We start from the raw sequence: 16025 nt of genomic DNA on the forward strand, positions 1-16025 counted from the left end.
AGCATTGGGGAGTGTCACAGTGCAGCATTGGGGAGTGTCACAGTGCAGCATTGGGGAGGGTCACAGTGCAGCACCAGGTGTGGTCACAGTGCAGCATTGGGGAGGGTCACAGTGCAGCATCGGGGAGGGTCACAAAGCAGTCCAGGGCAGGGCCATAGTGCAGCACCAGATATGGCCACAGTGCAGCATTGGGGAGGGTCACAGTGCAGCATTGTGGAGGGTCACAGTGCAGCATTGGGGAGGGTCACAGTGCAGCATTGTGGAGGGTCACAGTGCAGCATTGGGGAGGGTCACAGTGCAGCATCGGGGAGGGTCACAGTGCAGCATCGGGGAGGGTCACAGTGCAGCATCGGGGAGGGTCACAGTGCAGCATCGGGGAGGGTCACAGTGCAGCATCGGGGAGGGTCACAGTGCAGCATCGGGGAAGGTCACAGTGCAGCATTGGGGAGGGTCACAGTGCAGCATCGGGGAGGGTGACAAAGCAGTCCAGGGCAGGACCATAGTGCAGCACCAGATATGGCCACAGTGCAGCATCGGGGAGGGTCACAGTGCAGCATCGGGGAGGGTCACAGTGCAGCATCGGGGAGGGTCACAGTGCAGTATTGGGGTGGGTCACAGTGTAGCATTGGGGAGGGTCACAGTGCAGCATTGGGGAGTGTCACAGTGCAGCATTGGGGAGTGTCACAGTGCAGCATTGGGGAGGGTCACAGTGCAGCATTGGGGAGGGTCACAGTGCAGCATTGGGGAGGGTCACAGTGCAGCACCAGGTGTGGTCACAGTGCAGCATTGGGGAGGGTCACAGTGCAGAATCGGGGAGGGTCACAAAGCAGTCCAGGGCAGGGCCATAGTGCAGCACCAGATATGGCCACAGTGCAGCATTGGGGAGGGTCACAGTGCAGCATTGTGGAGGGTCACAGTGCAGCATTGGGGAGGGTAACAGTGCAGCACCAGGTGTGGCCACAGTGCAGCATTGGGGAGGGTCACAGTGCAGCATTGGGGAGGGTCACAGTGCAGCATTGGGGAGGGTCACAGTGCAGCATCGGGGAGGGTCACAGTGCAGCATCGGGGAGGGTCACAGTGCAGCATTGGGGAGGGTCACAGTGCAGCATCGGGGAGGGTCACAGTGCAGCATCGGGGAGGGTCACAGTGCAGCATCGGGGAGGGTCACAGTGCAGCATCGGGGAGGGTCACAGTGCAGCATCGGGGAGGGTCACAGTGCAGCATCGGGGAAGGTCACAGTGCAGCATTGGGGAGGGTCACAGTGCAGCATCGGGGAGGGTGACAAAGCAGTCCAGGGCAGGGCCATAGTGCAGCACCAGATATGGCCACAGTGCAGCATCGGGGAGGGTCACAGTGCAGCATCGGGGAGGGTCACAGTGCAGCATCGGGGAGGGTCACAGTGCAGTATTGGGGTGGGTCACAGTGTAGCATTGGGGAGGGTCACAGTGCAGCATTGGGGAGTGTCACAGTGCAGCATTGGGGAGTGTCACAGTGCAGCATTGGGGAGGGTCACAGTGCAGCATTGGGGAGGGTCACAGTGCAGCATTGGGGAGGGTCACAGTGCAGCATTGGGGAGTGTCACAGTGCAGCATTGGGGAGTGTCACAGTGCAGCATTGGGGAGGGTCACAGTGCAGCATTGGGGAGGGTCACAGTGCAGCATCGGGGAGGGTCACAAAGCAGTCCAGGGCAGGGCCATAGTGCAGCATCAGGCACGGTCACCATGCACAGTAATATAGCAGTACCTGTCACAGTGCATTACCAGGCTCAGTGACAGGGCAGCCCAGGACAGGGCCACTGTGCAATACTGGGCAGGGTCATAGTGCAGCATCGGGCAGGATCTCAGTGCAGCCCAGGGCAGGGCCACAATGCAGCACCATGTGGGTTCACAGTGCAGTATCGGACAGGCTCACAGAGCAGGTTTTTTTTTTTAATACAGCCCAGGAAAAGGTTTTTTTTAAGCTGGAAAACCCTTTAAGTATATGTGCAATACCTGTATTGTTAAATACCCATGTAAAACTACAGCTGTAATTGTTAGCTGAAAGGGTGTGAAGAGTGGAGGGACAGGGTTACATTTTTATTGCTGAAAGTCAATAAAAAATACATAATTAAAAAAAAAAAATCAGATATGGTCACGTTCTGAATGATTATTATTATTAGTACCGTACCACTCAGAGTCCAGATTTTTAGTGCCACACAATGCTGAAATAAGTAGTCCTATTCAGTGGTAGAAAAATTGAGTCATAGCGCTCAGATAATGCCACATAATGTAAAGATGAGTAAAGCCACTCAATACTCAGATAAGTTGTGTGGCACTATTTATCTGAGCTCTATATGTCACTGTGTGGACCTACTAACCCATGCTTGATGTGGCACAATTTATCGGAGTGCTATATGTAGCTATCTGAGCACTGTGTGGCACTACCTATCCATGCTCGGTGTGGCACAATTTATCTGAGCTCTGTATAGTACTATCAGAAAACTGCGCGGCTCTACTCATCTGTACTCTGTGTGGCACTATTTATTTGTGCTCTGTATGACGCCGAGTATAGATACTGTAAGTAGAGCCATACAGTGCTCAGATGCATATCTCCATGGAATGCTCAGATAAATAATCTATTCAGTAGTTAAATTGTGTCACGCTGAGTACAATGAGTAGTACCACGCAGTGCTCAGATGAATAATCCCATATAATGTTCTGATGCATAATGTGATTCAGTCAGCAGATAAATTATGCTACGCTAAGTCATCCACACAGCTAGATAATGCAGGTGCCCAGATAAATAATGCCACACAGTCTACACATGAGTAGTGCCACAAAGTCTTCATTTAGTGTCATACAGAGCTCAGATAAATTGTGTAATGCAGTGTAGAGATGAGTAGTACCAGGTACAGTCTTATACAATTCTCAGATATATACAGTGCCAACATAGATAGATAGTATGGGGGCTCAGATAAATAATGTTGCACAATGGTGTACTGATGAATAGTGACCCACAGTCATCAGATAGAGTCCAGCTAAGTAGCAGTACACAGTGCTCAGATACATAGTCCTGTACAGTGCTTAGATAAATAATGCCGCACAGTGTACAGATGAGTAGTATCACACAGAGCTCAGATAAATTGTGCCACACAGAGTACAGATTTATAGTGACACGAAGTGCTTGGATGCATAGTCCCATACAGTAGTCAAATAAAACATTGCCACCATTCTACAGATAAGTAATACAAATATGTCCCATATTTAGTGCTGGTTTATAGAGAACACATCAGCCAGATTAATCTCACATGGTTAGTCAGTATATTGCCCCTATGTGCTGATGTAGTTCTACCACTATAGGGTGACATAGACCGGAAGAAGAAGCGAATACTGATCACATAGCGCTTTATTTTGTCCCTTTTCCGTATACTGCTTTTTCACTCTGTTTCTGCCTCCTGCTGGACTGATGTGGCTGAAGCCCTTCATGATGGCACATGTTGTCTTGCCAGTGCACCTAGTCCGGCTGTGTGGCTAAGTAATGACCCTTTTTGATTGTTATTATGCCCCTCTTTCTTGTCCTTCTAGTCACAGGTCTCTATCAGCGTGGAAGACTATGAAGACACAAGAGAAAGCCGCTGGGGAGACACCATCCAAAGCCGTGGGCCACATCGCAACTCTACGTCCAGCGACCAGTCCGAGCATCCATTACTGCGCAGGAAGAGCATGCAGTGGGCTCGGAGACTGTCTCGCAAAGGAGCCAGGCAGCCTGGGAAGTCAGCGTCAGAAAGGATTAGCCAACAGAGAATGAGTCTGTACAGACGCTCAGAACGGCAGGAACTCAATGCTCTGGTGAAGACCAGAATGAAACATCTGGGTCTCTCAACTGCAGAGTACAGTAGGTGACCCATATTGTCTATTTGTGATGAAAATAGAGGACAATGTGCCCCCCCATAGTGTAATGTACAGAGGGGGAGGAAATATGTTATACAGAGACTACTGCTCCCATCACAGGGTGATACTCAGGGGTGAGGAGTTATGTGACATGGAGTCTGCTCCTCCCACTATAGGGTGGCAGTCAGGAGGGAGGAGCTATGTCATATGGGGTCTGCTCCTCCCACTATAGGGTGGCAGTCAGGAGGGAGGAGCTATGTGATATGGAATCTGCTCCTCCCACTACAGGGAGGCAGTCAGGAGGGAGGAGCTATGTGACATGGAGTCTGCTCCACGCACTACAGTGTGGCAGTCAAGAGGGAGGATCTATGTGATATGGAATCTGCTCCTCCCACTACAGGGTGGCAGTCAAGGGGAGGAGCTATGTGACATGTAGTCTGCTCCTCGCACTACAGTGTTGCAGTCAGGAGGGAGGAGCTATGTGATATGGAGTCTGCTCCTCCCACTACAGGGTGGCAATCAGGAGGGAAGAGCTATATGACATGAAGTCTGCTCCTCCCTCTACAGGGTGGCAGTAAGGAGGGAGGAGCTATGTGATATGGAATCTGCTGCTCCCAATACAGGGTGGCAGTCAGGAGGGAGGAACTATGTGACATGGAGTCTGCTCCTCGCACTACAGTGGGGCAGTCAGGAGGGAGGAGCTATGTGATATGGAGTCTGCTCCTCCCACTATAGGTTGGCAGTCAGGAGGGAAGAGCTATGTGACATGAAGTCTGGTCCTCCCACTACAGGGTAGCAGTCAGGAGGGAGGAGCTATGTGACATGAAGACTACTCCTCCCATGACAGGGTGTCACAGACAGGAGGGAGCAGTTATGTGAATGGATTCCGCTCCCCCAACTACAGGGTGACAGACAGGAGGGAGGAGTTATATGATATGCAGACTCCTCCCACTACAGGGTGATACAGCCAGGAGGAAGGAGCTATGTGACATGGAGTTTGCTCCTCCAACTACAGGGTGATACAGTCATGAGGGAGGAGCTATGTGACATGGAGTTTGCTCCTCCCACTACAGGGTGATACAGTCAGGAGGGAGGAGCTATGTGACATGGGGTCAGCTCCTCTCACCACAGCATTTCTTCCTCTTTTTCTACAGTGGACATTATGGACACAGATAACGCCTTGTCATATATCCTTATAAATCCTTCTCCAGACACCAAGCTGGAGCTCAATGATGTGGTGTAAGTATGTTTCATATCTCGGGCACTCTGGGGCGATACCATTAGGGTATGTTACCTCCATTATTTACCCGACACAGTGATTGGTCCATAGGGTCTGCGCCTCATACTGCACCCTGTCTCATTCACTGGTCCCTTCTTTGTCCCCATCAGCAGGGGTCCCAGAGACGGGGTCTCCAGTGATGACATATTGACAATCTATCCTAAAAACTAACAAACATTATTCATAAACAGCCTTGTAAACCCCAGATTTCCCTGGACATCACCAGTCAACTTTTAGAAAGTGGAATTTTATATTCGCAAATATTTTCCAAAGTGTGCAGTTGTCGCCCTCTGAGGAGGCGTGGGTCTGATGTGTCCTCATTGTATGCTGTTACTCCCGGTAGTCTGCCATTGTCCGCATTAGCCATCTGCAGATATTCCTCCCCGCTCTCATTACACGATGTGCTGCTTACAGATCATCTTCTGTTTCATAATTTCCCATTGATCCTCTGCACATTCTCCTTTTGCGTTTTTGTATGACATATTCCCTCTTGTCTCGGCGTTGACGTTGTGTCTTCTGCTGTCTGCGGTTTCTTGGCATTTCATTGTATCTCTAGAAGAGCTGTCCATCTCAGTAATGTTCAAGTGTCAGGCTGACTCTTCTTAATGTCTCCCCGTTCTGTGACTTCATTGTCTAATTATCGCTGTCTTCTCTCCGCTTTCTCTATTCTGTCATCTCCTCCCTCGTCTGACAGTTTAGATCTTTCCCCTGGTACATTGAGGATCAGAGAAGAGACTGAATGTAGTTAAAAAGCAATTCTCTCAAATGAGATGAACCTAACCAGTGATTAATCTCAAGCAAGGAGCATGAGGAAAATGAACCATTTTAATACTGCCCTCTGTGAACAAGAATATAACTACTATAATACTGCCCCCTATGTACAAGAATATAACTACTATAATACTGCCCCTATGTACAAGAATATAATTACTATAATACTGCCCCCTATGTACAAGAATATAACTACTATAATACTGCCCCCTATGTACAAGAATATAACTACTATACTACTGCTCCTATGTACAAGAATATAACTACTATAATACTGCCCCATATGTACAAGAATATAACTACTATAATACTGCCCCCTATGTACAAGAATATAACTACTATAATACTGCTCCCTATGTACAAGAATATAACTACTATACTACTGCTCCTATGTACAAGAATATAACTACTATAATACTGCCCCTATGTACAAGAATATAACTACTATACTACTGCCCCCTATGTACAAGAATATAACTACTATAATACTGCCCCTATGTACAAGAATATAACTACTATACTACTGCTCCTATGTACAAGAATATAATTACTATAATACTGCTCCTATGTACAAGAATATAACTACTATAATACTGCCCTCTATGTACAAGAATATAACTACTATAATACTGCCTCTATGTACAAGAATATAACTAATATAATACTGCCCCTATGTACAAGAATATAACTACTATAATACTGCCCCCTATGTACAAGAATATAATCACTATAATACTGCCCCTATGTATAAGAATATAACTACGATAATACTGCCCCTATGTACAAAAATATAACTACTATAATACTGCCCCTATGCACAATATAAATACTATACTACTGCCCCCTATGTACAAGAATATAACTACTATACTACTGCCCCTATGTACAAGAATATAACTACTATAATACTGCTCCTATGTACAAGTATATAACTACTATAATACTACCCTTATGTACAAGAATATAACTACTATAATACTGCCCCTATGCACAAGATTATAACTACTATAATACTGCCCCCTATGTACAAGAATATAACTACTATAATACTGCCCCCTATGTGCAAAAATATAACTACTATAATACCGCCCCTATGCACCAGAACATAACTACTATATACTGCCCCCTATGTACAAGAATATAACTACTATGATACTGCTCCTATGTACAAGATTATAACTACTATAATACTGCCCCTATGTACAAGAATATAACTACTATAATACTGCCCCCTATGCACAAGAATATAACTACTATAATACTGCCCCCTATGTACAAGAATATAACTACTATAATACTGCCCCCTATACACAAGAACATAACTACTATAATACTGCCCCTATGTACAAGAATATAACTACTATACTACTGCCCCCTATGTACAAGAATATAACTACTATAATACTGCCCCTATGTACAAGAATATAACTACTATACTACTGCTCCTATGTACAAGAATATAATTACTATAATACTGCTCCTATGTACAAGAATATAACTACTATAATACTGCCCTCTATGTACAAGAATATAACTACTATAATACTGCCTCTATGTACAAGAATATAACTAATATAATACTGCCCCTATGTACAAGAATATAACTACTATAATACTGCCCCCTATGTACAAGAATATAATCACTATAATACTGCCCCTATGTATAAGAATATAACTACGATAATACTGCCCCTATGTACAAAAATATAACTACTATAATACTGCCCCTATGCACAATATAAATACTATACTACTGCCCCCTATGTACAAGAATATAACTACTATACTACTGCCCCTATGTACAAGAATATAACTACTATAATACTGCTCCTATGTACAAGTATATAACTACTATAATACTGCCCTTATGTACAAGAATATAACTGCTATAATACTGCTCCTATATACAAGAATATAACTACTATAATACTGCCCCCTATGTACAAGAATATAAATACTATAATACTGCTCCTATGTACAAGAATATAACTACTATAATACTGCCCCTATGCACAAGATTATAACTACTATAATACTGCCCCCTATGTACAAGAATATAACTACTATAATACTGCCCCCTATGTGCAAAAATATAACTACTATAATACCGCCCCTATGCACCAGAACATAACTACTATATACTGCCCCCTATGTACAAGAATATAACTACTATAATACTGCTCCCTATGTACAAGAATATAACTACTATACTACTGCTCCTATGTACAAGAATATAACTACTATAATACTGCCCCTATGTACAAGAATATAACTACTATACTACTGCCCCCTATGTACAAGAATATAACTACTATAATACTGCCCCTATGTACAAGAATATAACTACTATACTACTGCTCCTATGTACAAGAATATAATTACTATACTACTGCTCCTATGTACAAGAATATAACTACTATAATACTGCCCCCTATGTACAAGAATATAACTACTATAATACTGCCTCTATGTACAAGAATATAACTAATATAATACTGCCCCTATGTACAAGAATATAACTACTATAATACTGCCCCCTATGTACAAGAATATAATCACTATAATACTGCCCCTATGTATAAGAATATAACTACGATAATACTGCCCCTATGTACAAAAATATAACTACTATAATACTGCCCCTATGCACAATATAAATACTATACTACTGCCCCCTATGTACAAGAATATAACTACTATACTACTGCCCCTATGTACAAGAATATAACTACTATAATACTGCTCCTATGTACAAGTATATAACTACTATAATACTACCCTTATGTACAAGAATATAACTACTATAATACTGCCCCTATGCACAAGATTATAACTACTATAATACTGCCCCCTATGTACAAGAATATAACTACTATAATACTGCCCCCTATGTGCAAAAATATAACTACTATAATACCGCCCCTATGCACCAGAACATAACTACTATATACTGCCCCCTATGTACAAGAATATAACTACTATGATACTGCTCCTATGTACAAGATTATAACTACTATAATACTGCCCCTATGTACAAGAATATAACTACTATAATACTGCCCCCTATGCACAAGAATATAACTACTATAATACTGCCCCCTATGTACAAGAATATAACTACTATAATACTGCCCCCTATACACAAGAACATAACTACTATAATACTGCCCCTATGTACAAGAATATAACTACTATACTACTTCCCCCTATGTACAACAATATAACTACTATAATACTGCCCCTATGTACAAGAATATAACTACTATACTACTGCTCCTATGTACAAGAATATAATTACTATAATACTGCTCCTATGTACAAGAATATAACTACTATAATACTGCCCTCTATGTACAAGAATATAACTACTATAATACTGCCTCTATGTACAAGAATATAACTAATATAATACTGCCCCTATGTACAAGAATATAACTACTATAATACTGCCCCCTATGTACAAGAATATAATCACTATAATACTGCCCCTATGTATAAGAATATAACTACGATAATACTGCCCCTATGTACAAAAATATAACTACTATAATACTGCCCCTATGCACAATATAAATACTATACTACTGCCCCCTATGTACAAGAATATAACTACTATACTACTGCCCCTATGTACAAGAATATAACTACTATAAGACTGCTCCTATGTACAAGTATATAACTACTATAATACTGCCCTTATGTACAAGAATATAACTACTATAATACTGCTCCTATATACAAGAATATAACTACTATAATACTGCCCCCTATGTACAAGAATATAAATACTATAATACTGCTCCTATGTACAAGAATATAACTACTATAATACTGCCCCTATGCACAAGATTATAACTACTATAATACTGCCCCCTATGTACAAGAATATAACTACTATAATACTGCCCCCTATGTGCAAAAATATAACTACTATAATACCGCCCCTATGCACCAGAACATAACTACTATATACTGCCCCCTATGTACAAGAATATAGCTACTATGATACTGCTACTATGTACAAGATTATAACTACTATAATACTGCCCCTATGTACAAGAATATAACTACTATAATACTGCCCCCTATGCACAAGAATATAACTACTATAATACTGCCCCCTATGTACAAGAATATAACTACTATAATACTGCCCCTATACACAAGAACATAACTACTATAATACTGCCCCTATGCACAAGAATATAACTACTATAATACTGCCCCTGTATACAAGAATATAACTACTATAATACTGCCCCCTATGTACAAGAAGTAACTACTATAATACTGCCCCTATGTACAATAATATAACTACTATAATACTGCCCCCTATGTACAAGAATATAACAACTATAATACTGCCCCCTATGTACAAGAATATAACAACTATAATACTGCCCCTATGTACAAGAATATAACTACTATAATACTGCCCCCTATGTACAGAAATATAAGTACTATAATACTGCTCCTATGTACAAGTATATAACTACTATAATACTGCCCCTATGTACAAGAATATAACTACTATAATACTGCCCCCTATGTACAAGAACATAACTACTATATTACTGCCCCCTATGCACAAGAATATATCTACTGTAATACTGCCCCTATGTACAAGAATATAACTACTATAATACTGCCCCCTATGCACAAGAACATAACTACTATAATATTGCCCCCTATGTACAAGAATATAACTACTATAATACTGCCCCTATGTACAAGAATATAACTACTATAATACTGCTCCCTATGTACAAGAATATAACTACTATAATACTACTCCCTATGTACAAGAATATAACTACTATAATGCTGCCCCCTATGTACAAGAATATAACTACTATAATATCGCCCCCTATGTACAAGAATATAGCTACTATAATGCTGCCCCCTATGTACAAGAATATAACTACTATAATATCGCCCCCTATGTACAAGAATATAACTACTATAATACTGCCCCTATGTACAAGAATATAACTACTATAATACTGCCCCCTATGTACAAGAATATAACTACTATAATACTGCTCCCTATGTACAAGAATATAACTACTATAATACTGCTCCCTATGTACAAGAATATAACTACTATAATACTGCCCCCTATGTACAAGAATATAACTACTATAATACTGCCCCTATGTACAAGAATATAACTACTATAATACTGCCCCCTATGTACAAGAATATAACTACTATCATACTGCTCCCTATGTACAAGAATATAACTACTATAATACTGCCCCCTATGTACAAGAATATAACTACTATAATACTGCCCCCTATGTACAAGAATATAACTACTATAATACTGCCCCCTATGTACAAGAACATAACTACTATAATATTGCCCCTATGTACAAGAATATAACTACTATAATACTGCCCCTATGTACAAGAATATAACTATTATAATACTGCCCCCTATGTACAAGAATATAACTACTATAATACTGCTCCCTATGTACAAGAATATAACTACTATAATACTGCCCCTATGTACAAGAATATAACTACTATAATACTGCTCCCTATGTACAAGAATATAACTACTATAATACTGCCCCCTATGTACAAGAATATACCTACTATAATACTGCCCCCTATGTACAAGAATATAACTACTATAATACTTCTAAAGCTAGATAAAGAGTATTTTTCTTATTCACTGTAATAACGGGAGATCATGTATTTTTCAGTTACCTCATACGTCCGGATCCATTGACTCTTGCTCCTAATAATGCCCGAAAAGCAAGCGTGACACGATCCGAGGGTACGATATTTGACACAAAGGACAGCACTCACCTATGAAACCTCATCATCATGTCTCCTGAAAGAGACCTTCGAATGTGAGATCAGAAGATAATATGTATCCGAGAAACCCTCAAGGAAGCTGAAGATCTCATGTCCACCATGATTGCATCGCTGTGTCCCACCAAATCACAAGGATTCGCGCACAAGGCTTCTTGCTTATCACATTCTTGCTTCAGCCCCATCTAGACCGTTCTTTTACTTCTCTGGTACCAAGACTATTTTGAAGAGGAGGACGGGGTAGTGTGCAGTGGAAAGAGATCTTAGGTGGAAGGTCCTATATGTTGACCATCCAGTTTTCCAACAATCCAAGTAAATTATTCCATATGCTCAGGTGTAAAGTTGTCCTGCTAAAGGAATTCTGGGAGTTTTATTATTAAAAGTATAATAGAGGGTACAGTACAATGAAGGGGGGTACTAGCATAGTAATTCGTGATGGCACAACTCCGCGGCCTTATGTTCCATCTGTACAGTTATTAGAATTTGCCAAGTGTTGCTGTAGATTTCCCAAGAATCTCTTTTTTTATTTATTCATGACAAACCTTAAGGGTGAACATTCCCCTATTTTTGTGACTATTGTTTTATATCATGAGGCTGCATGATTTCCTGTGCAATATTTTCCTACTTCCTGGTTTCAGAGTGGGAGGAGCTTAAAACAAGTCTGGTCAGCACAGGGAGGCAGTGTACTGTATAACAACTTGAACTTACTGTGGTCTTCACACCACAAGAATGTAGTAATTACAGTACCAGTCTCCCTGTTCTGATGAATTCATTGCTTAGGGATCTGTGACCAAAATACTGTAGTTATCTTGCAATTGTAGACACTTATCATAGTTTACAAAAAAAATGAGAGATATAAACTGACCAGTTCATCTCAAGGGTCACAATTTTTAATTAGTACAGTCCTGATGTGCCTGAATTTCCTTTAAAGGGGTTTTATCAGATCAGTAAAACACAGCTGCTTTCCTTAAGAAACAGCAACACTCCTGACTACTGGTTGTATCTGGTAATGCAGCTCAGCTTCTTTACTGTTAGCGAGCCGATTTCTAATACTTTACTACCCCTGTTGGCCATTATTGGCCCAAAAATCTAAAAAGAAATGTCCACAAACTTCATGTCGTACTAGGTAATGACTATATATGATCTGGTCTACAGGGTACTGCAAGAAGATTTTGCCTAAAATAAGCCATTCTTTGTCTATTGGCTTAGATAGAATTCGTTTACATCATTTTGTTTGTAGGGGTGGTCGGTCTTATTATACACAAGAGTGAGATATATATATATATTTTTGCATTACTTCTGCAATAAAATAGTCTGAGATTTCAGTGTTGAGTGCTTAAAAGAATCTTAAGAGCAAAGGGTTTAGATATACCCAGACTAAGGTTCCATGGCCCTACCGGAGGAGATGGACCGTCCTCCATCTATACGACCATGGGCGTCATAAACATCATTGGCTATTTGTGAATTCATCTACAAGGTATAGACCCTAGGGGCAAGACATCTTCATCTTCTGTGTCAAAGCCTGGTCCATGGAAATGATCTTCTGGAGGCCCAATCAGATACTTGTGAACCTGTTGTCCCCTTGTATTCATATGTACACAAATGAGCCCATAAGTGATTATTCTTGACATGATGGTCCCCCTCTGGGCAATCGGGAAATACAAAAAACTAATTGTCTATGTTCAGCTTCAGTAGTGCCAATTGTTGACTAGTCTCTTTGGTCCCGTGTACATCTACTGAACTGCGTCACTCGTCTCGGTGCCATGTGTCACGTTGTAGCGTTACCAGTCTGTCTGTACCTTTTGTTACCGAGGTGCCAAGTGCTGAAACTGAATGTCTTCTCTAGTGGTATTGCACACTGTTTTTACATAAAGCCCTGGAGGTATCATGCCATATTTCCGATGTAAAAAAACTAGGTCTTCTGAAAAAATAGATCATTGGTCCCCAACCTATTATGGTCTCCACCAAGTTATGGAAGGTGAAGTGGTCGGTATACGACTGTAGTTCTTTATCTGAGCCAATTAGGAGGTATTGTTGGATGGTGCCCACTTGGACAAAATTTGTTCTTATTAATGAACAACTTTGAGGTTAGATCCAGGATATGGATCACGATTGTTGTGTAAATATTGTAAAAAATATTTTTGCCTTACCTTGATTTTGCCCTTATAAAGTGGCAATTAGGTGTCCAGAAGAACTTCTAAGGCTATGATGGTATATTGAGATTATCTTCTATTGGGTTGTGCATGGTCAACCTGTTGATCAGGAGATGTCAATAAAAGTAGATGCAGAATTGGCCAAAAGTCCTGGAAAGGGTGTGGAAGGGGAAACAAACAACATACACTTCTGTACTACAGGTAGATGGCAAAACTTGGTATTGCCTCCACTGCTATGATGGCTCTCTATTCTACTGAATAGCTGAAGAAGGTTATGTGCCAACAACGTCTTTTTCAGGCGCCACAAAAACTGAAGCAATTTTAACTGTTTAAAGTAAATCTATCCGTGGGCTCCACCCTTCTAAGTTGTCTATATGAGCGTGCAGGTCATAGAAAGTTGACTAATATTATATCTTGATATCTGCAATCCAATGTCCTGTTCCAGAGAAATACAAAGTTTTCATAATATGTGAAAGAGCTGTTAAGATCTATGGGCCGGACACTGATCTCCATGAGAATGTGCCACCACAGGTTATTTTAAATAAAAAGGGAAATTACCTGTGTGAGACATGTAATAACTGATAGTGTGCTCTCATAATCACACACAGCTCTGCAGTGAGAGCAGAACTAACTCAGTACAGTAGAAGTGAATTTTGTCTCATTACAAACACATTTGCAGCAGCAGTTTTCCAATCATAGCTTCCATCTCATAGGCAGCCAGTGTAGGGAGGAAAGGCAATGTGAGGAGACAACTGCACATGTATTTGTTGTGTTTGTATTGAGACAAGGTTCAATTCTGCTGTACTCTGTTGGTTATAAATAGGCACAGCTCTGCAGCAAAGATGACACACTGAGAGGATAACTGCTGATCTAATTGTGTTTGTAATGAGACATAGTTCACTTCTGCTGTAATGTTAGTTCTGATCTCACTTTCAGAGCGAGCTGTGTGTGATTATCAGACTAAAGTGTCAGTCATCACATGATTCACAATGAATCTGGAGGCAGAATTTCAGGGAGATCTATGTCCGGCCCATAGATCTTAACAGCTCATTTACATATTTAGAAAAATATGGATTTCTCTGGAACAAGTAATCGGATCATAGATATCAATGTATCATTTTATTGAACTTGGTTTGACCTGTATGCCCATATAAACTGCTTAGGAGGGTAGACCCTACAGATTTCATTTTAGGATTCATAAACAGTGAAGTAGTTATAAGGCATCACATATTCTTTTTGTGACTTTGTTTGGAAGCTGTCCATGGGCCATGGAAAGGGTGACGAAGCACAAAAAAACATTTATCCCCTTTGTCCTGGGTGGCAAAACTTGGCACTCTATTCCATCCTCTTCTTGGTGGGAACATTATGTTGGAGCCCTTTGGCCTATGGTTCGCGGCCAACAACATAAGGGCAGCTAACTCTGATCTTTACTATGTGTCTCACATTGGATCCAGATATTCCTTCTCCAAAAACAATGTAAGGGGGCACATTGGCTTGGCCTAAGAACACAAATGTGTGTACCATTAGCTACTGGTTGGGGTTCACTGATCTGTAGAGTCCTAGCGATCGCTGAAAGTCTTGTGCTCTATAAGTGTAAAGGGATAATTATCCCAGTCTATATCACTGTGATAAAGGACTGTAAAATAAAGAATAATGGAGAAGCTCCCCATGTCGTCTCTTATTTTGTCACACACACATTTGCCTCAGTTTTATCCGGATGCTCTTCCTCACTTGGTCAGGGATTTATTACATTAAATGTTTCCAGGTTACCCTTTATATTCAAGGGCATAAGGCTAATGCGGCAAAAATTGAATTCTCGTGAAGATAAAAGGGACTCGGCTCGGAATAGTCTGTACTCTTTGGCATGGTGAGATGATAAACCTCATGTCTACAGTGTGACTTTTTAATTTTGAACAGATATTCAAAATATTGGAGCCCATTCTGAACACAGAGTGAAGATGATTGATTCATCATTAATGTCACTTACGAGTTATAGTCCAACTTGCAGACGAGTTGCTGCATTGTAGAGGATATGATAGAGTAAGGGTACCGTTTCACTTAGCGGCGCACCAGCGATCCCGACAACGATACGACCTGTAGGGATCGCTGGTACGTCGCTAAATGGTC

General features: G+C 41.2%; 1 protein-coding gene across 3 annotated transcripts in view; it reads left to right on the top strand.

The window, feature by feature from the left end:
* The window catches only part of QTRT1 (queuine tRNA-ribosyltransferase catalytic subunit 1), a 353595-nt gene extending 338032 nt beyond the window's left edge, over nucleotides 1-15563 (top strand). For 2 of the 3 annotated variants that reach the window (XM_073587543.1, XM_073587544.1), the window contains 3 exons: nucleotides 3564-3873; nucleotides 5024-5108; nucleotides 11634-15563. In XM_073587543.1, the coding sequence (XP_073443644.1) occupies nucleotides 3564-3873; nucleotides 5024-5108; nucleotides 11634-11745 (507 nt within the window). In that variant the 3' untranslated portion in view covers nucleotides 11746-15563. Of the gene's footprint in view, nucleotides 1-3563; nucleotides 3874-5023; nucleotides 5109-11633 lie in introns of those variants that run through there. The other variant, XR_012234469.1, reaches the window with a different exon arrangement.
* Nucleotides 15564-16025: the final 462 nt, after the last annotated feature.

This window comes from Dendrobates tinctorius, unplaced genomic scaffold (assembly GCF_039654945.1).
Source record: "Dendrobates tinctorius isolate UK_male_01 unplaced genomic scaffold, ASM3965494v1 ptg000099l, whole genome shotgun sequence".
Lineage (NCBI taxonomy): Eukaryota > Metazoa > Chordata > Amphibia > Anura > Dendrobatidae > Dendrobates > Dendrobates tinctorius.